We start from the raw sequence: 23,054 nt of genomic DNA, 5'->3' as shown, positions 1-23,054 counted from the left end.
GTTGTATTCAACATTTTTCTGTATCTTTTATAGTTTTTCATATTTTACAGCTTGAAATGACATAAAGTTTTTTGCTGCTTTTCTAACTTTAACATTGGTGTGTATGGCGGACTGTTCATGGCAGTAGAGCACGTGATGTCATCAGACAGAGGGTGAGGCCTGCTGATGAGATCTTTGAAATTCTCCAAACAACTGCCATAAAATCCAAACAATTAACTCCACATACACAAATAAGACATCAAACGTTCCCTGTCTTCTCCTGCTTCTGTCAAAGAGGGAACCAAAGCAAAAGATGGTACCGTTGAGCCAGCAGGTCACCAACTGTCAGAGAAAGTCTCTCTGCTCGGCCATCTGCCGTAATGTTAAATATTTCTGGAGGGGAGCACACGTTTCACTTTTCTTAGTTCGCTGCCCTGACTACATTTCTGACTGTACAGACATGAAAAACACATCACTGTGTTCATCAGAGTCTTGTGATTCTCACGGTTTGATCCTTTTTCTGATAGCTATTACGGTTATCGCATAGTGTCGGCATATGTAGACCTTACTTTTCCCCACGAATCCCATTCTAAATCAACTGTCACACAGAAGTTACACAGCTGGTCCCATCACCATGGCAACAGTTAATGACAGTTGGAAAACGTTAATGACAGTTGGAGACACAGGTGATTCAGATGACCTCATCAGTTCTGACTGACACAAAGACACACGCACACACATGTGATTCAGATGACCTCCTCAGTGAGTGACAAACACAAACACACCACACACACACACACACACACAGGTGATTAAGATGACCTCATCAGTTCTGACTGACACAAAGACACACGCACACACATGTGATTCAGATGACCTCAGTGAGTGACAAACACAAACACACACACACACACACACAAACACACACATGTGATACAGATGACCTCATCAATGAGTGACAAACACAAGCACGCATGCACACATGCACACACAAACACACACACACACACACACACACAGACACACACGCACGCACACACAGGTGATTCAGATGACCTCAAAACACAAACACACACACACACATATACACACACACACATACACCGACACACAAACACATACACACATAGGTGATTCAATGACCGCATCAATGAGTGACAAACACAAAGACGCATGCACACACACACACACACACACACACACACACACACACACACACACACACACACACACACACACACCCAGGTGATTCAGATGACCTCATCAGTGAGTGACAAACACAAGCACACACACACACACACACACACACACAGGTAAGACATTTCCATAGTTTGTCAAGCAGTTTATAGGTGCTACTACTTCTAACACTTCAACTTCTTTTTAATTTTTCCACTTTATTCACTTCTTCTCCTATTTCACTTTTTCTCCTTTTTCTACATTTTTCCACTCCTTCACCTTTTTCCACTTCTAAATTTTCCACTCCTTCAACTTCTTCTCCTTTTTCCAATTCTTCAACTTCTTCAACTTCCTCTCCTTCTACATTTTCTAATCCTTCTACTTCCACTAATTCAACTACTTCTACTACTCTTCCACATGTTCAGCTGTGTTTCACAGCTTTCAGCCTTCAGCTTCAGCATTTCAACGCATTTGCTTTCAGGAAATGCAACCTTTCTAGTTGTCTATGACGTTTGTGGCTGCATCCACAAATTCAGGTTAAAACTGTAACATGCAAAGAGGAAACCATATACAAAAATGATCCACAAATACTAGTGACATCTCTAGGCCAGACCCATTTAAGATGGATTAAGGCAAAGTGGAAAACTATCCTTTGTTGTGATGGATCAAATTTGACCTTCTTTTTGGAAATCATCTAAAGAGGACAAGGACCACCTGGCTTGTTATCAGCACACAGTTCAAAGTCAGCTATACTGGCCTACCTACAGTCCTGACTGGTCACCTATTGAAAACATTTGGTGCATCATGAAACAGAGAATATGACAAAGGAGACCCTGAAATGTTGAGCAGCTGAAATCCATTATTAGGCAAGAATGGGACAACATTTCAAACCATCAAAACAAGCATTTATAAACAAACACAGCGTCCTAACTTTTTTTTATATAATTGGGGTTGAAAATAAATTCTGTACAAGTTTCATTCTCCCTTCAATCACTCCTGTTCTGTCCCTCAGGGATTTTGTTCTCCATGAAGGAACTGCAGTCCCTCAGTCTTCAATCTTCAGGATCTTTGCTGAATGGGACCTTCTGGACAGTTTGGGAGCGCTCCACGCTGTTGTCCCTAGCTGTGAAACAACTCCTCAACACTTGATTCAGGCTGCAAATGAGGTAAATATTTCAGTTCTTAACATTTGCTCATCTTTTATGATTGTGTTTTACCATTATTTGAGTGATCTCACCAGTGATGTTATCTTCATTGAAGGACCACAATGCAAGAGATAAGAAGCAGCAACCACGCTTGCTGCACACCCTGCTGGAGCTCCTGTCTGTGGTGGTGGAGTTCTGGTGTCAACAGCACTTCAAACTGAACCAGAAGCTGGTGGAAAAGAGCCTTAAAGACCTGGCAGAGCACTTTGCAGTCATCAGCCAGGGTATGAAATACAAGAATAAGTGCAAAATAGGAAGAACAGCTACAAAAACATCTGTTTCCTGTTTATATGAAACTTCTTCTGTGGTATGACTTGCATGTTTCAGTGAGTCTCAGAACATATAATTTGCAATGACAATACTCAGAGGAAATTAAGCACAGTATTCTGCAGGAAAATCAGAATTATTGGTATTCATTTTGACCTTGCTGCATCTAGTATCCCTGGGATTTTTGGAAAGTCTTTTGTTGTGTTCATACTCAGCTTTCTGTTTCTTCTTGATGAATAGAAATAGGTCAGAGCCATCAGTGTAGCAGCTCTGACCCTGTGGAACTCTCTTCTCACAGTCATACACAATGCTACATCTGTGGACATTTAAAAAAAAACCGCCATTATTAATGTCTCCTTCGCCCCACTTGTAAAAGCATCCTGGGTTCTCTGGATAGGGGGCATACACAGTGAAGTTAGTAGTAGTTTCAGCAAAGGTATCTGAAGTGTTTTTCCTCTGTATTAGTTTTAAGGCTTGTCTGCGGTAAATCTGGCAGATCTGGTCAGCAGGACTCACTCCACCAGACTGAAGTTGGTGATGGCTGATGCCATTTTTAGCAATCTTTGCAGTAGAAATGGATTCACAGTTGGAGATGATCCCCTCTCACGCAAGAAAATGGTGTGTATGTATAAAGTCTTTGTTCTTCACACAGTTTCCCATTACATACCCGTGGGAAACCTTGTTGCTTTTATCAGTCCTGACTTCATTTTGCCCTTGACAGGGTTTGTCGTGATTTGAGGCACGCACCTCTGACTTGTTTGAGTCACAGCAGTTATTTGCTGCTTAGTTCAGTGAGAGAAGGAGACATTGAATGATATTGTGGAGAATAGCTTCTTTACACATCACTGACACGGGGGCAAACTGAAGTCATGGAAAGTGCAGTTGGCCTTGTTTTCATAAAAGAGTATAAGTTACAATGGCATAAAACACAGTTGTTTTGTACTGTTTTACTTCTCAGGGCCACAGAGCCAAACATGGTTGATACAGTTAACCTGTTAACATCCATCTGCAGTGTGAGAACAAAGTATAACCTTGTATGTGTTTGTGATTTCTAACAGATGATGTCCTACCTGCCTGCTCTGGGGAGTTTAGCTCAGAGTCCTTCTGAGGCTGGAATCAGGACAGGTCGAACCTATCAGAGCTGTGCCAGTCAGGGGGTAGGCTGCAGGTCAGTCACACACACACACACACGCACACGCACACGCACACGCATCAATTTTGAATGGAAGTATTCACAGTTTGTTACAAGTGTTGCTGCTCTCTGCTGCTCTTGTTCTCTATCTCAGTGTTTAAGGGGGTCATAAAACACCTTTAAGCCTACATCAAATCCTGCCTACTTCCTCTTTCTTTGTTTTTTTGTGTGTGAATCCCCAAAAGTAGTTTTCTTTTAAGTACAGGATATTTTTTTAAGGGTTCAGACATGTATCAAAAAAAGGGTTTGTGTAACGGGATTCATGTTTGCGGTCAGATTTCACAGAAGCTGTGTAATAAAATCTGTCACTTTCTTTTATCCTGCTCCTGTCTTTATTGATCTTTTTCTGTTGGCTTTTGTGAGCATCTGCATAACACAGCTACTTGACGCGGCCTCTGTTGTAAATTTTCGACCCTTGGATAGAAGGGTCGACAGCATGAGGCAAAAAGTGAAAAAATGTACAGACAGACAAGAAATGTGAGTGAAAAGGAACAAAGGAACACCTGGAGAGAGGATGAGTGCATGTGTGTGTTTTTGATGGGGGGGGGGGGGGGGGTGAAGAGCAGAGATGCATGAATGAATGGACTGAGGGGAAAGAAGAAGGGAGGCAAATGGAGGTCAGACGGAGCGTGAGGAGTTGGCATGTGATGGGTCATGCCCAGGTCTGATCCTATCAGTGTGTGCAGGCTGACAGGAGGGGTGCAAAGGGAGGTTAGCACCCCCCCCCCCCCCCCCCCCCCCCCCCACACACACACACACACACACACACACACACACACACACACACACACACACACACACACACACACACACACACACACACACCACATAGAGAGCACTGACTCTGGTTTGGAGAGCATAAGCAGACTAGGATTTCCCATCAGGCCTTTGTGTCTTCCCTTATGACCACCACCTCTCAGCCATCACCCCTCCTTCTCCACCTCTCTTGATCTGCCCTTGCATTCTAAATCCCTCTTTGATTTCAATCACACACACACAGAGTTTGCTCTGTATCAGACATCTGCTACTCCACCAGCAGGTAGTTGGCCTGGAGAAGGGCAGGAGTCAGCCGGGAGCAGGTTCATGTGAAGGCTACTGGTTCATACTCTGACCAGATCCCACTCCTCCCTCCCTCCCTCCATCAATGCTCTCTCTGTACTTTCTGCTTTTCCATGCTTTTTAAGGGTTCAGCTTAATTTGACATAGATGCGAGAGGAGCTGAATAAGACAAGAAGCACAATCTGTGCGGATGAGATAAAGAAATGCCAAAGGGCGTGTAAAATCATTTGACCCTGAGAGAAAGAATAGCACCAGGATGACAAAGCTGGTGAGAAATTGAGGACAGAAAGCAGAGGGAATCTTGTTTCTTCATGTTTCATGGTCGGATTCACAATATTGTGCACATTTTTAGAGATGTTGACACCGTTAATCAATTAACGCATGTTGGAGTATTTTGTCTGGCACACTCATCAAGTCATCTTGAAGCATTTTTCAATACATTGTGTAGTCGGTTGATGCAGTTATGAGTATGACTCAGCAAAACTTTTTTGAATATGTTATGTAAGAAATCAACTTAGTTTATTGTTTCAGCTGTAACAGTTGTCAGCAGTTCAAAAGCAGGTTTTTGTCTGTTCTGGCCCACCATGTGGACTAGGCTCTACGTCTCATATCTTTGCAGATTTTGTCATGTACATGTACGTAGTCTTACATGCTGTCTTATGACTATGAAACAAATCACTCATTGTGAATCCTAGCCTTTAAAAAAAGTCCATCAGCGACCACTTGCGTGGCCGATCTTAGTTAGTGGAAACTTTGACTAGACCTGGAGGCATCACTTAGAGGCATTAAGCTTGGCTTATAGAAATAGCCAGTTTTACTGATGAAGGTCTTGTTTAATTAATTGGTCAGCTAATTAATCTGGCGGATTTATGGCATATTAAAATAATCTGTATCGCCTAATGTCTGCACTCACAGAGCTGATTAAAAATACAAAACAAATGTGTGTGCCTTTACTAGAACTCTCATGCACCCTGCTATACATGTTTGCCTACATTTCCTCAGTCACCATTGTCTTTTCTAAATTATTTTTCCATCCTAATGACAGCACAACAAATCTGGCTAGTGTTTAGTAACAAGTGTGGTATGATGCATAGAATAATAAAGCTTAATTTTGCCTCCAACATTAATTCTCATCCATGTTATGAAATCTTTAGCATAAACCGATGTATTTTTCTAATTCATGAATTAATTTAAAAATATGCTAAAAATGTTACTGGCTAAGATAACCATGTTTATTAAATTGTAGTCAGTGCATGGAATAATGGAATTATACATAACTTGTTTCTCATTTTTTATTATCATACAGTTTTATTTTATCAGTGCAAAAATATAACTACAACATATCACAATTATATATTGGCCATCAGCCAACCTGCTCTCTAATTATCAACACCAATGAAAAACGATATAATTCGACCACTAGTATGGAGTCGTCACTGTTAAATGATAAGAAATAGAAACAAAATGTTCAGGAGTCTAAATTTGATCAGACTAATAGAGTATTGGTTTTCATTTGTTTCACTTGTATTTTGTCTGACTCACCAAGCTGCCAGTACGACTCAAAGACTAAATCCTGGAAAATCTTTTGGCCATGCAGCCAGCGCTGTTCATATAAAGGCAGAGAGCAGCCAAATGACCCCTTTATCTTTCATTTCTGGCTGTTCAGAAAGCATCAGGCTGTTTTACTGTGATGTAAAGCTGCTGTAGTCATACATGAGAGATTGCCAGTGTTCCTTTTGCACAAACAGCCAGGCTGGCATCAGGGCACAGATCCAGGCCATACCAAGCTGACAGGCCGGCTGATTGACCGACTGTTTAGATGAACGTTTGACTTGCCGGCTGGCTGCATGGCAGTGAGTTCTGTTAGCAGAAGGGAAGCTGTAATTAAATTGAGGTTTCCTCCCTTCTGGTTTAATCAAGCGCTGTGCATTGCTTATCTTTTCAAACCATTTGACTATGTTATTACTTTGGCTCTTCTCTTCTTACTAGACCAGTTCAATGTCAGTGTCAGCTCGATTTAAACATTCTTTGAGGGGTTTTGAACTGGTTGATAAAAAGTATAAATGAATTCTGATGCCTCAAAATGGCCTGCAAAGATAACCAGAAATCAGAAAATATAACAACTATTTCTATAAAGCTATAACCTGTGACTGATTCACAGGTATCAGTGACTTAAAGAGGAATTTACAGCATTTTTAAATATTTTCCACAGCAAAGATTTTAAGTGTGTAACTTCAGCCAGTTAAAAGTTAGGTGGAACGTAATTTTTGCTCAGGAATGCAGAACACTCCGGTACACAACATTATCAGTGGTGAAAAGACATACTGCTATGTCCGTAGGAGCCACTAAAATCGACAAAAAATGAAATATCTAACCGTTGCTTTAAGAAAAGTCTCTTTCTAGATCAACTTGAGGAATAATATAACATTGGAGACCCGTCAAATGTGCACCTTTTGGTTGAATTAAGGCACATGCAAAATGTATTGCATAGCTCTCTACTGCTGTTGCATTTAACATACACTTCCTTATTAGTTCTATTACTACAAACAAGTTCTTTAAGATTTAGCCCCCAAGGATACACTTTGCCCCAGGCCCAGAGTTGATCTCTAGGCCGTTGACAGCATGCTGGCCTCCTAAAGAAGGCCGTGAGGGAAAGAGAGACTGCAGCATATACAAGCCAAGTACTGTCAACCCCCACTGGACAGGGGACACCCGGCTGAAGTGGTACGCCCTTATCCAAGACACTCTTCCAGACTCTCTCAAAAACACACACACTTGTATATACGCACAGAGCTCGTCTCATCTCTTTGCAGCCTTGTCCCTGCTAATAACAAGCAACGTGACAGGACGTGTGTTTCCTCCTCACTGCTGGGAGCTCCTTCCTGGCTTCTGAACAAGCCAATTACCAGGGAACAAGCCTCTTCCCTGTTATACGGATGGCACTCCGCTTCCATGCAGGCACACGCGCACATGCACACACGTATACACTGAAGACACCTGTCAGGCTCCATGCAGGGAGATCTCCCGTACCCACTCACAGGACTAGTGACAGCCCACAGCTATTAGCACGCCACTACTTTGAAGAGGCTTCACTTTCTTTTACTAGTTATTCCTCCTAATGTGCTTGCTCACATTGAATTCTCCGTCTGTGCGTTTGAGGCGTTAAGTGGGAGGAAAAGTGCTTTGGAGACAGGAATGCAGGGTTGAGTGTGTGAAGTGTGTGTGTGTGGCCGACACAGTAGAGGTTTGACAGATATTGTCAGATTTTGTATGGAATGATACAGAGCCACGACGGATTCATTTGCTAATGGCACTTTTTACAGTGCAGTGATGCCCGTTTCGCTCTCTGTAGCACCAGGTCTCCTCCCTCTCTTCTGAAATGGTCAGTCTTTGACAACTGTTAATGTGAATCCTGGATAATCTCTTATTTGATTAGGTCTAAAACATCCATGTATATTATCATTTAACTCCTTTGACCTAATGTTTCTCTTCACGCAGCACTGAGAGCTCTTTGGTGATGGAAACAAACCTGGAAAAAGAAAACGTCCCAAGAGGTTTAAACCGAGTCAACGCAGCAGGTAAGACACACACTTTCAAACGCACACACCTAAAAATATAGCTGCACATTTGCAAGGAGTGGACTTTTAATGGACTGATGCACCACACTAGGTCATCAGTAAAAAGGGACATGATAGCTCTGTCATCACTTCCAGTTTAATGAAGAGCACATAATGTATGGAGAGTGATTGATCTGCATCAAGCCGTGTTTCCATATAGTCAGCCGTGAGCCCAACCCGGCTGTATAATGCGGCCTGTCGTGTACGTTCTGGGCCGCATCACCACCTCCGTATTACGTCTCTTTTTCTGCTAGATCTATTTGCATTGACATACATCACTGTTTGTTTTTTCCCTTTCCTCATGTCTTATTCACCTTTTCGAAGAGATCAATAATTAAATGGCACATAGAGAAATAATGGCTTCCTCGCACAAAACAGTATCATATATTAGTACGCACAGTATGCCTCAGATCTCCATTTTAAAGATATTACATGCAGCAATTAAGGCCACACTGCAGATGTACAGCGGCTGCACTGGTGGAACTTCCTGCAATTAGAGGCATGGCACTCTATGTGAACTCTCGAAGGTGTCAGAGCTCATATCTCCCCCCTCCACCTGATCAGAAAGGCCCTGTGCTGGTGCGAAGGAGGGGTGGAGGGTAAAGGAGAGGGAGAATGGGGGGCGAAGGGGAGCGGGGGAGGGAGGGCTGAGGCAGAAGACTCAAGGCTGTTGGCATGTGTTGTTTTTCCACTACGTGATCTCTATACCGATGCGGTCGGCATTAATTTTTGATGAACCATCGGCACAGCATCCTCCCCTCTCGCCCTCTCATCCCATTGCTCCTCACCCTCTTCTTTCTCTCTCTCTTCCCTCCTCTCTCTTTCTCTTACAGGCTTTTTCACCCACATATATAAGCTCTCTTTCTTATATGCTGCACTTTTTTATGCTTTGGAGCATCTGTCTCGCCTCCTGGAACCTCTGTATCTTTGTCAAAGTAGCTGAGAAGGGTTGAGGGATTTGAGATGAACTTTTCTTTTTCAGCTTCGTATTTGCTTCTGGAAACTCTGCAGAGATTTCCATCTAAATCAGCAGAATATACTGTATGTAGATTCTCAAACAAGACAAGATGCCTTTTAATCGCTGAAAATCGGTTTGCTTTTAGCTTCGTGTAATCTAAGTTCAGTATTTTAAAGGCTTGTTCCAATCTACTTGGGAATATGAAGCCTCTGTGCAACTTCATTCATAAGTGAGGTTTAACTTGAGAGCTACAGCACTTGACAGATGATTGAGTTGTGGTGTTTTAGCTTGACATTAACAAAAACATGGCCCATTATTAACTGTTTTGGGCATTTGATTTTATCACTAGATCTTCCTTGACTGATAAGCTGCTCATTTCTATTTTTGACCTTTCTAATCAGGTATTTAAAATCAAAAGGGGTTCTGATCTGAGAGGTTGGTGTTGATGTCTAAACCTGACGTAACATTTAGGCTATGTCAAAACTTGACATTTGGTTGACATCAAAACCTGAGCTTTGGGTGATGTCATAGCATAGTCAGGGTTGGCATCAAAAGCCTGACTTTGAGGTTACTTCATAAATTGATGTTGGATTAATTTATTAAACTAAGATTGGTTTGACCTCAAGACATGACTTTGGGTTGACATGAACACCTTGGGGTAGATCGACATCAAACCTGACGTTGTGGTGATGTCATAGCCTTACGCTGAAGCAAGGTAATGACCTGACGTTGGGTTATCATCAAAATCCTGAACATCAGGTGTCGTCAGACTAACCCTGGGGTGATATCATAACCTGGGGTTGGTTTGGTACGTCATAACCTAAAAAGCTGGCATGACGTCTCAATCTGACATTGGTTTGTTGCATTACTTGACACTGAGTTGGGGCAACAGCTGACGTTTGGGTATTTTCAAAACCTGATGGGTTGACATGAAAACTCGAAGATCAGATTACATCATTAACTGACCTTTGTTCCATGTCATAACCTGGCAATGAGGTGATGCCTGATAAATTATAACTAATATTCTGTGGAGCAGCTTGGTACCCTGATTGTTGAACTCAGGCCAAAGGGCTATGCGATTCCTTCACCTTCTCACCATATCTGTCCCTGTTCTCTGTCTACCTGTTTAAAGAAATCATTAAAAAAATAATGAAGAAAAGTTCATATGGTAGTATAACTCAGGCAAGTAGACTTTGGTCAAGTATGAAGTCCAAGTCTTCAGTATTTTGCAAATCTGGAGCCATAGCCATGAAACTAGTCTGCATATATTTTCAAAACTGTCAACTATCTGATAAGGTTGTGTTTGGGTACCACATCATCATGCAATCTTCTTCATTAATTTTGCACCACTATTCACTAATACAATATAACACACATAATCAGCCTAATTTGTGGAAAGCACATTTTAACTGCCTTTACACACAGATGCTGCAGTGTAGTGCAGTGTAGTGTAATGCAGCTGTGTAACAAAGCTACACTTCTGAGCCACCTTTCTACTTTGATACTGAACCAAACAGTGCTATCATATTGCAGTTCATGATTGATTTGACACCGTTCCTGCTGTGAGAGCCAAAGAGAATTGACAAATACACATACAACACAAGCTCCACATTTACATACTTTCCTGTTGGCTCTGCCGTTTATACTGACATCTTTTTGTCTCTGTTATGCCTCTGTTACATCATGAACATGGATCAGCATGATAATGATGTCAGCTTTTTATCAAAGCTGGGTTTTTTTTAACAGTACACTTAATGGAAGAGAATCTGTAGCCAGCATATTTAATTGTTAAATCTTGTGTTTTGATAGGAATTATTATAAATTATGTAAACCCATTGTAATCTCTGATGGCTTTCTTACTCACTACTAAAATTTGTTTAATAATATTGCTTGATTATGTGTCAGACCAGCTACTAGTACTTAGCGGTGTGTTAGATTTTGGGATAGCTCCAAAGTGTTCCTTGGCTTTTGGTACACACCACCATATTTCATGAGATCCAGCCAGTAGTTTTTCAGTAACCTTGCTAACAAAGAGAAGAATGAAACATAACATACCCAGCTGAGGTAATTGAGATTATTTATATATATATATATATATATATATATATATATATATATATATATATATATATATATATATATATATATATATATATATATATATATATATATATATATATATATATATATATATAATCTCAATTACCTCAATATATATATATATATGCAATCCAAGCCACAGAATAACAAACTTTACATTTAATACTTGCCTGTACACATGCCTTGCTCTTTTTATAACTTTAACTTGTTGCCTGCTGTTGTTTTTCAGTGTTTAAATGAGAGTTTCATACCGAGTCCCAGTTGGTTGTTTCAATCAAAAGGTTGGCAGTTCTATCCCAGCTCTCACAGTCTACATGCTGAAGTTTCCTTGAGCAAGACACTAAACCCCAAATCACCCAGAGTTACGTAACCTGCGGCGTATTAATGGGTATACATGGGATTAATACTGATGGACACTCATAGAATTCCTTGCCATGTACAGTTCAGTTCAAAATGATTAGCCCCCCTTGTGAAATCAGATAAAACCTTTGATTTCTCCATGAAAAATTACCATTAAAAACAAGTGTTTATAGTTTATTTGTTTCCAAAATAACAAAGACAAATGTTCACTGTGTTTGATTTGGATATTTTATTGATGCAATGAATTAAAACAAGAAAAGGTAAAAATGACACGTCCAAAATTATTAGCCCCCTGGCCATTAGTAGTCAATAGTGCACCCTTTCTGAGCCACACCTGACAACAACCTCTTCAAGTAGTTCTCTAAAAGGTTGGCACATGTCTCTGGAGGGATTTTGGCCCATTCATCCAATGTAAATTGTTCCAGCTGGTCCAAAGTACAGGGTTTCTGAGCATGGATATTCACTTTGAGCACCCACCACAGATTCTCCACAGGATTTAGATCTGGGCTCTGCACGGGCCACTCCAGGACCTTGGTTTAGGTGTCCTTTAAGAACTGTTGGACCAATTTTGATGTAAGCTTTAGGTCATTGTCTTGTTGGAAGACCCAGCGCCGAGTTAAACCTAGACTAAGAGCAGAGTTCTTCACATTATCCCTCAAAATGTCAACATAACTTTCTTTTTTCATGATGCCATGCACCAAAACAAGGCTCCCTGTGCCTGAAGCTGCACAACAGCCCCACAGTCCAATGTTCCCTCCACCATGTTTAATTCTGAGAACAGTGTTCTAAGGGTTGAAGGACTCTCCCTTTCTTGGCCAAACATAATCAACATCCATATGCCCAAAAAGTTTCATCAGATCAAAAGACAGACTTCCAAAACTCATCTTTACCTTTCAAATGTTCTCGGGCAAACCTCAGTCTGGCTCTATTGTGCTGCTCTTTGAGTAAAGGGGTTCTTCTGGGACGATGGTCCTGAAGCCCACTACGATGAAGATCCCTAACTACTGTGTTCCTTCAAACATCAACTCCAGAGGAGGCCAGGTCAGCAACAATCACCTTGGCAGATGTCCAGGGCTTCTTGTTGACATCTTTGATTACTTTACTCTCCAAAGTTCTTGAAATCTTGCATTTTTTACCATGCCTAGGTTTGTCTCCTTGTACTTTGCAATAATGCAACGTACTGCTGTTGTAGACACTGTAAAACGCCTGGACATGACAGTATAGCCTCCCCCTTATTATGAGCCTCCACTATCTTTTTTCTGAGCTCAAGACTGATTTCCTTCGTCTTTGGCATGGTTAGTATGAGTAGTCTCTCTCAATAACGTGTTCAAGTACCCTGTTTGGAGTCCCTTAAGTAAATCTCAATGCTGTTTGAATGCTCAGGTGTTGTTAGAAAGCCAGTTGACCGACAAGTGTTGTTAGGAAACCAGTTGACTTCACAGGTGTGTTTTAAAAGCAAAAATTCACAGGGGGGCTAATATTTTTGACCACCCCATTTTTCACTATATTTGATATAAAGCTATCCTAAAACTGTATTTTACATTCTTAAATGTACCAAATCTACTAAAGAACACTGGTGAATGTTTGCTTATATCAAGTTTTATCAATGTTGCAAACATTGGGCAGAATTTAAGGAAAATGTTCCAGAATTCCTGGGGGGCTAATAATTTTGACCTCAAGTGTATGTGTGAGTGTTAAAGCTGGGGTTGGTAGTCAGATTTAGATACACTTTTTGTGATACTGGTTAAAATGATCTTCATGTCCCGATGGCAATCAATACATAATGTGTTCCTAAAAAAAGAGCCAAAAAAAGCTGCTATCTACAGCCGCAGTAAAACTGAGGAAACACCAACCAATCACCGTTTTTGGGTCCCAAAATTTTAAACCAATCAAATCCCATCCTGCCGTTTTGCCCGCCTCCTGCGCGTACATTTCCCCGGTGTGCACCTGTCCCCTGCCTCTGCTTCTCCTGCCTCTACTGACTGCCCCTCTCGCTCGACCTCGGGCCTGTCCCCTCTGACCCGATGAGGTGCTTTGCTCAGGACTGTAGTCCGGATCAGAGTCTAAGAAGCTCTCACCACGGGGGCCCTGACAAGCTAAAAGAATTATTGACATTTAGTAAGTCCTACAGAAAAGGTATATGTATTGTAGCGTCCGTCCAGATGCTGTAGGGATGACGAGCCGATTCGTGAACACGTTGACCTTTACTAACTGGTCACTGTCGGCCGTGACCACGCCAACCAACAAAGCAACAATCAATGTTTGAATGAATGAAAAACTTCTCCTCTTGTCTCTCCTCTCTCCCGCTCGCACACGCTACACCTCTCCGGATGCCTTCACTAGCCGTCAACACTGTAAGAATTAAGAACATCTACACTGAACACGTTTAACAAACAGTAGAGCTGTTACAGTATTACATGTGTTGTAACCTTCTCCTGATATTGTGTCCCCGGTACAACTGGATAATGCTAGCATGACAGTTGTGAGTACTAACAATAGCCATGTTTGTTTGTGTTTTTAACTTTCACTATTAAAGTATTGGTGAGGACTGGTTTTGAATCAGTCACGATCATATGGTCGAGAATCAGCGGCACTCGTGCATGCGAGCAAGGGCGTCGTTTTGGAGGAGCTCCGAGGGGAAGGGGGGGAGGGGTTAGACGGAGTCCTGAAGACATGCTACAATCAAATTCATGCTAGTTTTCTGAGACTACCGACCCCAGCTTTAAGTGTGGATGAATGCATGTTGTGTAAAAGTGCTTTGAGCGCTCAGAAGACTAGAAAAGTGCTATACAACTATAGTCCATTTACCATTTACTGTCTCTTATGTTAATGCTAGAAAAATGTCCTGGGTAAAATTAAAGCTGCATTAATTTTGATTTGGGGGGATTGACGTGTTGCCATTGCTCTTTGAGCCAGCGACAGCAGAAGTCTTCATATAGTTTAAAATAAATCCATCAAATGGCACAGACTACCTTTCTAACACATTCCTCACACATAGCATTGTTAAAGGCTCCCTGCTGCTTTTTGGTCCAGGGATCTTTGGGCCAAGCGTCACTTTACAGGAGTGTAGTGAGCAGACTGAGGGATATAAAGAGCAACACATACATTTAACTTTTCTATTAAAGTGTGAAACAGGGGATTTATAGAAAAGGACAGGCGGATTTATCCTTTCCGTGCTTGTAAATGCTGAGCATGCAATTACCCCTATAATAGAGGCGTTGTGTCCAAATTGGAGCCATTAAAGTGATTTAACAGTGCATGGATTGGCCCTGGCATTTGCGAGGATGTGTACACATGGGGTGTAGTGGAATGGGTGTTTAATCACAGCGTTTTAGAGCCCGGTAATAGCAGAGCGGTCTATGTAGAACAGTGACGTGCCACATTGTACAGCATACTTATCAGGGTCTATATTTTGGACTTGACTTCCCCCTCAGTTTCAGTTTTTTATTTTCAGATCAGAAATATTGGCTTTATTCATTGATTGACCTCATAATTGTTACTGATGCTAAAACTGATGCTACAAGCACCAGTACATCTGCTCTCTGGTGTTACATTTTCAAAAACCTGTGCACTGTTGCATGTAAATTTAATATGATTTTTATGATGTAACATATTTTCAGAATGAGGATCATGTTGGAGGAGAGACTTACTACACTGGATAGTGAACCCAGCTGTAATTTAGCAGTAGTTAATTTTTTTTTTTTTATTGATCTGGGACCTTTTGCCTTTATTTGATTGGACAGCAGAGGAGTGACAGGAAAGGTTGGAAGGAGAGAGTGCTGCATGACATGCAGCAAAGGGTCTTTTATGATTCTGGCAGCTTTGGGCAGCTAACAGCTTTGTGGGCGAGGTCCTCAATGGATAGGAGAGGGGTACAAGTGGAAGCTATCACCACTTTCTGCTGGGCTGTCCGTCTGAAGCATTACAGTTCTCATAACAGATTGAGATGCAGCAGGTCATTATACTCTCCACAGTGCCCCTATAGAAAGTGGTGAGGGTGGGAGAGGGAAGAAGAGCTCTCCCAAGCCATCGTAGGACATGGAGATGCTGGTGGGCTCTCTTGGTCAGTGAGGAGATATGCTGGGACCAGGTCAGGTCGTTGGTCATGTGCACCCCCAGGAACTTGGTGCTCTAGACGACCTCCACAGCAGCATCGTCTGTGAAAAATAGTGATTTCCTTTGTTTTTTGCCAGCTTCTTATGTCCTAGATAAGACCCACTGCTTGTTGTGTCATCTGCATATTTCATGATGTTGTTTGTGTCAGACCTTGCACAGCAGTCGCGGGTCACCAGGGTGAAGCACAGTGGGCTCAATATACAGCCCTGTGGGGAGTGGGAAAAAAAAACAAGTTCCGGAACTCCCCTTATTCACTTGTGTACTATTTCAGTGAGTCACACAAACAAAGAACCTCTGCTTCTCCGTAGCACCATGCTGCTATCAAATTTTTGTGCCTACTTGGAGCCATGTCAACATTGCATGTTACTCCACAGACATGTGAACATCATGTAACGCCTGCAAAAGGACGCAAGTGTCACATAGTGCCAAATGAGTAATGGATTTAAGTACAATTACGAATTGCCAAGAGAAGCTGTAAAATGGAGAGGACAGGACAGGTTCTGGCAGCTAGTAAGAAGTCCCACTCTTACCATGCCAAGGGGTTGAATATACAAGTTGTGGTACTGTGTGCTGGAGCATACAGGCCCTCTAAAAGTACTGATATGAAGTCATTTTTTATGTACTGATGTCATCCATTTGTTTACTTGATTCAAAATTTTTGCCAATTAATTCTAAGTTACAATGTGTTATTAAAGCATGACACAGTAAATAAATGAGTGAAATTCTGGGTTTCATGTTGAAGCTACAAACTGTCTACCAAAGGGCTCATAATAGATTGCAGTCAAGAACCCATATATCCAGACAGCTTCTTAAAGAGCGTGTAAGTGACTTCCTATTCACTTAAGTTGGCATTTGTGTTGGAACAGTCTTATTACATTACACTAGGGATGTACATTTAAAGTATTTTCCATGATCAATTTTTTGAAATGTTAACGATCAATTATCGATTAATTGATTAAAAAAACATTATTATTCTTACATCAAAAAACAATGCCAAATACATTTTCCCCCCTAAATTGTATTTTCTACAGCAACAAAATCCATCTAACTGACGGGATTGAATACGGGTACATGTTTGACACGCAGAATATCAACGATCAGGCTCATTAAACTATTCTACGCGGACATAGTCTTATAAAGTGAAGCCTGAGACTACTAACAGAAAAGTACTTCAGACTCACAGTGTCCAGTTTTCTGTCTACTCATTCTTATTGAGAAAAATAAACATGTGTATTCAGTCAGGTGTCAGCCGGGAGCGCAACCGGGTCATAATCAGTCCCGCTGCAGAAAAGCTCAGACGGCTCTGATGTTGCTGCTCTGCAAACATAGTGTACCTGAATTTCCCCCCAGTCTGTTGTCTTTGTATCCAAAGGTGGGAAATATCCTGTTTAAAGTTGTCAAACTTCGTGTCCGTGTCGTTGTTGGCAGCAGTTTTGTATTGATCCTCTTTAAAAAAGCGCACATGGAGACCTAACGCACAGCCGCAGCTCCCAGCTGAGCGTCTCCGCTGTGCGCAACACCTTTAACAACTGATTCACATCGAAACATGCTTTAAACTTAAAACACCTCCCTGATAGATGAGTGTAATATGAGACCACATGATGTTTGTTCCACGTGACAGAAAATCGATAACAAAAATTCGTGTTTCGAGTAATTTCTTAACAATCAATTAATCGATAATCGATTAATTGTGGTCATCCCTACATTACACACATTCAAATGTTTCACAACACAGGCGCCCTCCAACTAACTCATTTTCTGGGGTTGGTCTCTTGAAGTTTGTGATGCAACAATTATACTGGACATGTGTGTAGAAAATATTATAATACACTGCATTTATGTATAGTGTATTCTGTTTCTCAAGTTCCCATTATCAGCGCCAGGAAGTATGTACAAATCAAACTTCCTGTTCTGCATAACATCAAGGTAACCCATAAATGATCCTCTATTTGATAAAGCGCTCTTCAATTTTCCTGTGTTCTATTCCCCTCTCCTTTTCTTCACTGCCACTGGATGGCATTTAATGCATCTTCTGCACCCTCAAAGACACCTCCTTGAAGAAAGGAATCTTCGGAATGAAAAGGGTCCAGCATTTTCAATATTTTGTATTCTTACTTATACGCTTTGAAATGCAGGGAACCCTTTTACCCTCTCCTCCACTGCTTCTTCATTCTTGCCCCTGTTTTCTACCTTCCCTCCTCTCCTCCACCTCCTTTTTGCCCGGTCTGTGCTCTGTGAGCACTGAAGTGGAGCCCCTGTACAGGCGTGGCGTCCTGGGGAGAGCTAGTAAAGCATTTATTACAGGCTTTGCAGTTCTGTATTATACTGGCAAGCACAGAGCCACTCATGCTTGGCCTTTAACTTCCCTCTGAAGTTCAGCCATACATGAAAAGAGGGGGCTCTGGGTCGCTAATGTATTCCTGGTTTAATATTGTATCAGGAAAAAGTGTGGGACGGGGTAAAGATGTGGGGAAAAAAGCAAAGAGAGGGGAGGAAAATTGTGTTTAAAAATGTAAATGGAATCCTTGAGAGGGTTTCTCCATGCCTGTTCACTGGTAGTTTGCTGATTAAATATCACGTGGCGACAGTGGCAATGCCCAGCGGAGCTTTTGAACCCTGGATCTGTGAAGAATCCTTTTGGAGGCTTTGTGCGTGGGCTGTCTACCATAACTTCCTCTCAAGTAACAATACAGGGACGAGCGGACAGGAAGCGAGACCACTTTCTCACCGCTACATCCATTCATTCGCTGACTGCCCGAAATTAACTTTGTCTGGCTCACAGTGTAAGTGGAAAATCTCTGTGTCTATAAAAGAGGCAAAGAGCGAGGCGAATTAGTCCAACTCTCCATATTTAATTTTTTTTGCTCACTTGAAAGGTCTCCCCCCTTTTCTCATCACTCCTCTTAAATCGCATCCTCATTGGCGGCTCGTACTTTTTAGGTCAGGCTCTTTTTTTGGTGTTAGGGGACATTTCTGTCGTATTTTATTGGTGTGTTCAGCATATGGAGGGGGACAATGGGCAGGACATCGGGCACACCCTAATTTGGGATTTCTCTCTTCTCTTCCGCCTCTCCTCTCTGTTGGGTGTGTTTGTCCGTTGTGTGTGTCCTGGTCGAAGGAGAGACCCTCCTCCACAGAGCTTGCAAGAGGAACCAAGTGGAAACAGTGCTTCAGATCCTGGCGCTTCCTGGCACGGACGTCAACGTTAAAGGTAGGACTTTCTCGCTTTTCCTTTTTTCTGTAACCTCACTTCTGTCTCACTGTTTGCTCTGGGTTTCGAAGAGCGATTAACATCGGAGAAAAAAATAAGAGAGAAGAAATAGGGGTGCGTGTGCGTCATCATTGAGGTTAACCTTTAGCTAAAATGTAAAGGGTGTGTCTAAAAGAAGCGGGGAGGTTTGGAGGTGCAGATTTATGGCTTTATTGTGACTTTACCAAGTGTATTAATGCCTTTTGATATTTCGGAGTGACTTTCTTTTGTTCCTTTAGGTCAAATATAATGAGTCGCTCTGCTTTAATGGAAATGTTTTGCCGTTTTAAAAGGTTTCTCCGATTTCGTAATCGACCCTTAATAGCCGCTTAAATTAACTTCCATCTTGGTAGGGGACTGATGCAAAAGGTAATGTCCGAAATGTGATGAGCTTGAATTTCATCAAAATTTGCAGAATTACCGCTGTCACCTTGCAGTTGTCTCTCGCACCCAGGCCCGGGTTTAACAGAAGCAGAACATTACTATTGGGACTTCTTTCTTGTCAAATAAACAAAGCTATGATAAAGTGTTCTCCTAACGATCCATGTTTTTATAACTGTTTCACTCACACTGCTTTATTATTGAGAAAAAACGGCTGAAATATTTAATATGTCTTTTAGAAATGCATCTTTAACATGTACATGGACAGTAACCGCTGACATATTGTAAAGCCATACATAATACCATTACCTTACCTTACCTATTAACAGTCTAATAGCATTAAAATATCACAAATCAAGTCTTAGCAGCCTAAGCTAAGTCACTGTGATGTCCTGTTGTCTGAAGGTAATGGTAGGGACAACTTAGTCATTGATATACTTTTAATTGGCTACAAATTCATGCTAACTATGGAACTGTGAATATTGACTGCATCTCTTACATTGTCAGGGTTAGCAATTTTAGCTTTAAACACCTTGAAGTAAGCGTTTTATCAGTTTATTCTTTAATTCTGCACTTCTAGTTAGCTGCTGCTAGCTTGTTTGAAAGCGGAGTTGTTAGCTTTCACAGCTCACAAACATCTCAGCCTCAGTGGATATAGCTGGCCAGCTAATGACAATATAAATCTCTTGAAATCTTGTATTGTGTATGGTATTAAACATTGTAGTTGTTTAATATCTTATTTTGAGAAGGAAGCATCACTTTACAAAAAAAGTCTGAAAATCTCACATAAATTACAGTATTTAAAAAATGTTTGATGTGACAGTAAATTTACCTATTTTCTCAAGATTACTGCAGCATTCTCATATTTAAGCTCTGTTTATTTTTGTGTTTGTTTTTGTTTGCCCTGGTTTGTTCATCACAAAGATTACGCAGGATGGACACCTCTGCATGAAGCGTGCAACCACGGCAGCACAGCCTGCGTGGAGGTTTTGCTACGTCACCAACCCGCCCCTCTGCTCAGTAGCCAGGTGGGTGGAGTCAGTCCGCTACACGACGCCCTGCACAACAAACATATGGACATCGCGAAACTGCTACTAGAACATGCAGGTGAGTTTACTTTACCAACACACTCAGGAACACTGTGATTGACAGTTTAAAGCTAGGGTTGGTTGTCACGGAAAACTAGCATGAATTTGAATGTAGCATTTCCTCAGGACTCCGTCTAACCCCTCCCCCCTTCCCCTCGGAGCTCCTCCCAAAACGACGCCCCCGCTCACATGCACGAGCGCCACTGATTCGCGACCATATGATCGTGACTGATTCAAAACCGGTCCTCAGCACACCGTTTGTGTCTTGCACTACATCAACTCATGTCTCACTCAGCGGTAAGAAAACACCAAAACATTATCATAGTGAAAATTAAAAACACAAACAAACATGGCATGTACGCACAGGAGGCGGGCAGAACAGCAGGACAGAATTTGATTGGTTTCATAATTTGGCTCCTGATGGCAGGGATGGTTGGTGTTGTCCAGGTTTACTCCGGCTGTAGATAGTGGCTTTTCTTCACTCTTTTTTTAAGAACACATTATGTATTGATTGCCATCAGGACATAAAGATCATTTTAACCAGTATAACAAAAAGTGTATCTAAATCTGATTACCAAACCCAGCTTTAAGCTAGCATGAAGCATAATGAAAAGATGGCTTGAAAGGGGGACCTAACACTTTTAAAAACAAATGTACTTTAATTGTGTTGTATTTTACAATACCTTTATAGTTATTGAAATACTTGGTTAATTGAGAAAAATCAACACCTCTGTGTCTCCATTTGATTTCAATAAAGTTAGACAAAACTTGACATTGATTCAAGCAATCAGAATAGACATTTGGAGATTTATTTTTGTATACTTTCGGGTTTGCTCTTTCCTTGTTTTCTGGTAACACTATATAAAAAAAAAACTGCAACAGATGTAGCATCAATCATGCAGGTGCAATTAACATTGCTACTTCAATCAATGCTACATGTTTATTTGTCCTAATTAGATTGGATATCCGCAAATGATTTCAGATGTGTCTCAGTAATCCATTTTCCTTGAAACGATTCATTAAACCAAATGGCTGTTGCCACATTGATGGAATCATATAATGTTAAAATAAAATACCTTTAACTTGTCTGGCCAGTTGGCTGCCAAGAGAGCTAATCTGTAGAATTAGCAATTTAGCTAATGATTTACCACAGCGGTGGGCTGCATGTCACTGTTGCTGCAGCCAAGACAAGCTTTCAATTGAATGTAGCCAACAAATGTAGCTGAGCTCACTGACAGATTGAATGCTGCTTTTGACCTTATTAGCGAGGCCAGTTTTTATTTTAACTAGCCCCTTGGTAGAGTGAGGGACCTGTGCATGTGGGACTTTTAAAGCGCCAGTACACCAATTTCACACATTAGGTTCAGTTCATGTATTACAAGGACCACTATTCAGCCTGTGAATGCAAACTTTGTTTAGTTCTAGAGTCTGAAAGTAACGCTGTTGGTGTTGTTAAATAGAGGATCCAACTAAAGATGCCATATACTTTATATGAAATGTAGGATCTGGGTTTTTAGGGGTTGAATCCATACACAAGACCCAGGTCAGGACTTTTGTCTTGACCATACCTTTTGTGTTTAGTCAGCAATTGTGTTCAACTTATGGGGACATTTGGAGGTAATTTTGACAGTAAGAGCTGCTGACAAATTTGGTAAAATTGGTATTTATGATCTCCTTCAGTGCCTAACAAGTGTTACACATACAGTGCACCAGCTAGTAACAGAATTTGTACTGGGGCCCCAGACGCAGTAGCAATGAGCCTTAACTATCTCTTCTTTACCCCCGATGCTCGTCTTCGCAATATTCATAAGATCCTGCTCCACAGCTTCTGTCCTAATGCATTACAGCATCACCTCCTAAGATGTCTGTTAATGTCTTTTTGACAAGATGAGAGGAGTCAGGATCCACCGCTTGCGAAATTCACATGCAGGTTTTTTTTTGTGTGTGTAAATGTGTCACAACACGACTGGTTTGTGCGTCTGCATGTTTGGGTGCCACACGCAGTCTGAGCTCAGGAGAGTTGAAGTGAGCGTGACGGGTGTCAGAGCTCAGGAGAGAGTGCCGTCAATGGGTGTGTGGCAGCAGGTGGCAGAAAAAATGTGTCTGCGTCTTTTTTTTTTTATCAGGGTGGGGGGGGGGAGTTCGCCTGCATTGAAGAAGTCTCTCATGTAACATACCTCTGCCTCCGCTCACTCCTCGGTTTGACTAATTATAGTTAATTTGATTCGACTTTTCCCATTAACACATGTACATATTCTGTCCTCAAAAAATAAATTAGACTGGGATTGTTTAGTCCCGGAGAGGAA

At 41.4% G+C, this 23,054-nt stretch overlaps 1 protein-coding gene across 1 annotated transcript in view; it reads left to right on the top strand.

Annotated features, from left to right (window-relative positions):
- Nucleotides 1–23,054, top strand: part of slf1 (SMC5-SMC6 complex localization factor 1) — a 44,590-nt gene that overhangs the window by 8,645 nt on the left and 12,891 nt on the right. Inside the window, 9 exon segments of the mRNA XM_034691315.1 lie at nt 2,168–2,210; nt 2,212–2,290; nt 2,293–2,321; nt 2,416–2,584; nt 3,100–3,245; nt 3,686–3,795; nt 8,377–8,456; nt 19,148–19,240; nt 20,585–20,767. Of these exon segments, the coding sequence (XP_034547206.1) occupies nt 2,168–2,210; nt 2,212–2,290; nt 2,293–2,321; nt 2,416–2,584; nt 3,100–3,245; nt 3,686–3,795; nt 8,377–8,456; nt 19,148–19,240; nt 20,585–20,767 (932 nt within the window).

Source organism: Notolabrus celidotus, chromosome 9 (assembly GCF_009762535.1).
Source record: "Notolabrus celidotus isolate fNotCel1 chromosome 9, fNotCel1.pri, whole genome shotgun sequence".
NCBI classification, from domain to species: Eukaryota; Metazoa; Chordata; class Actinopteri; order Labriformes; family Labridae; genus Notolabrus; species Notolabrus celidotus.
The sequence above is the reverse complement of the archived record's forward strand: the minus strand, read 5'-3'. Positions and strand labels throughout refer to the sequence as shown.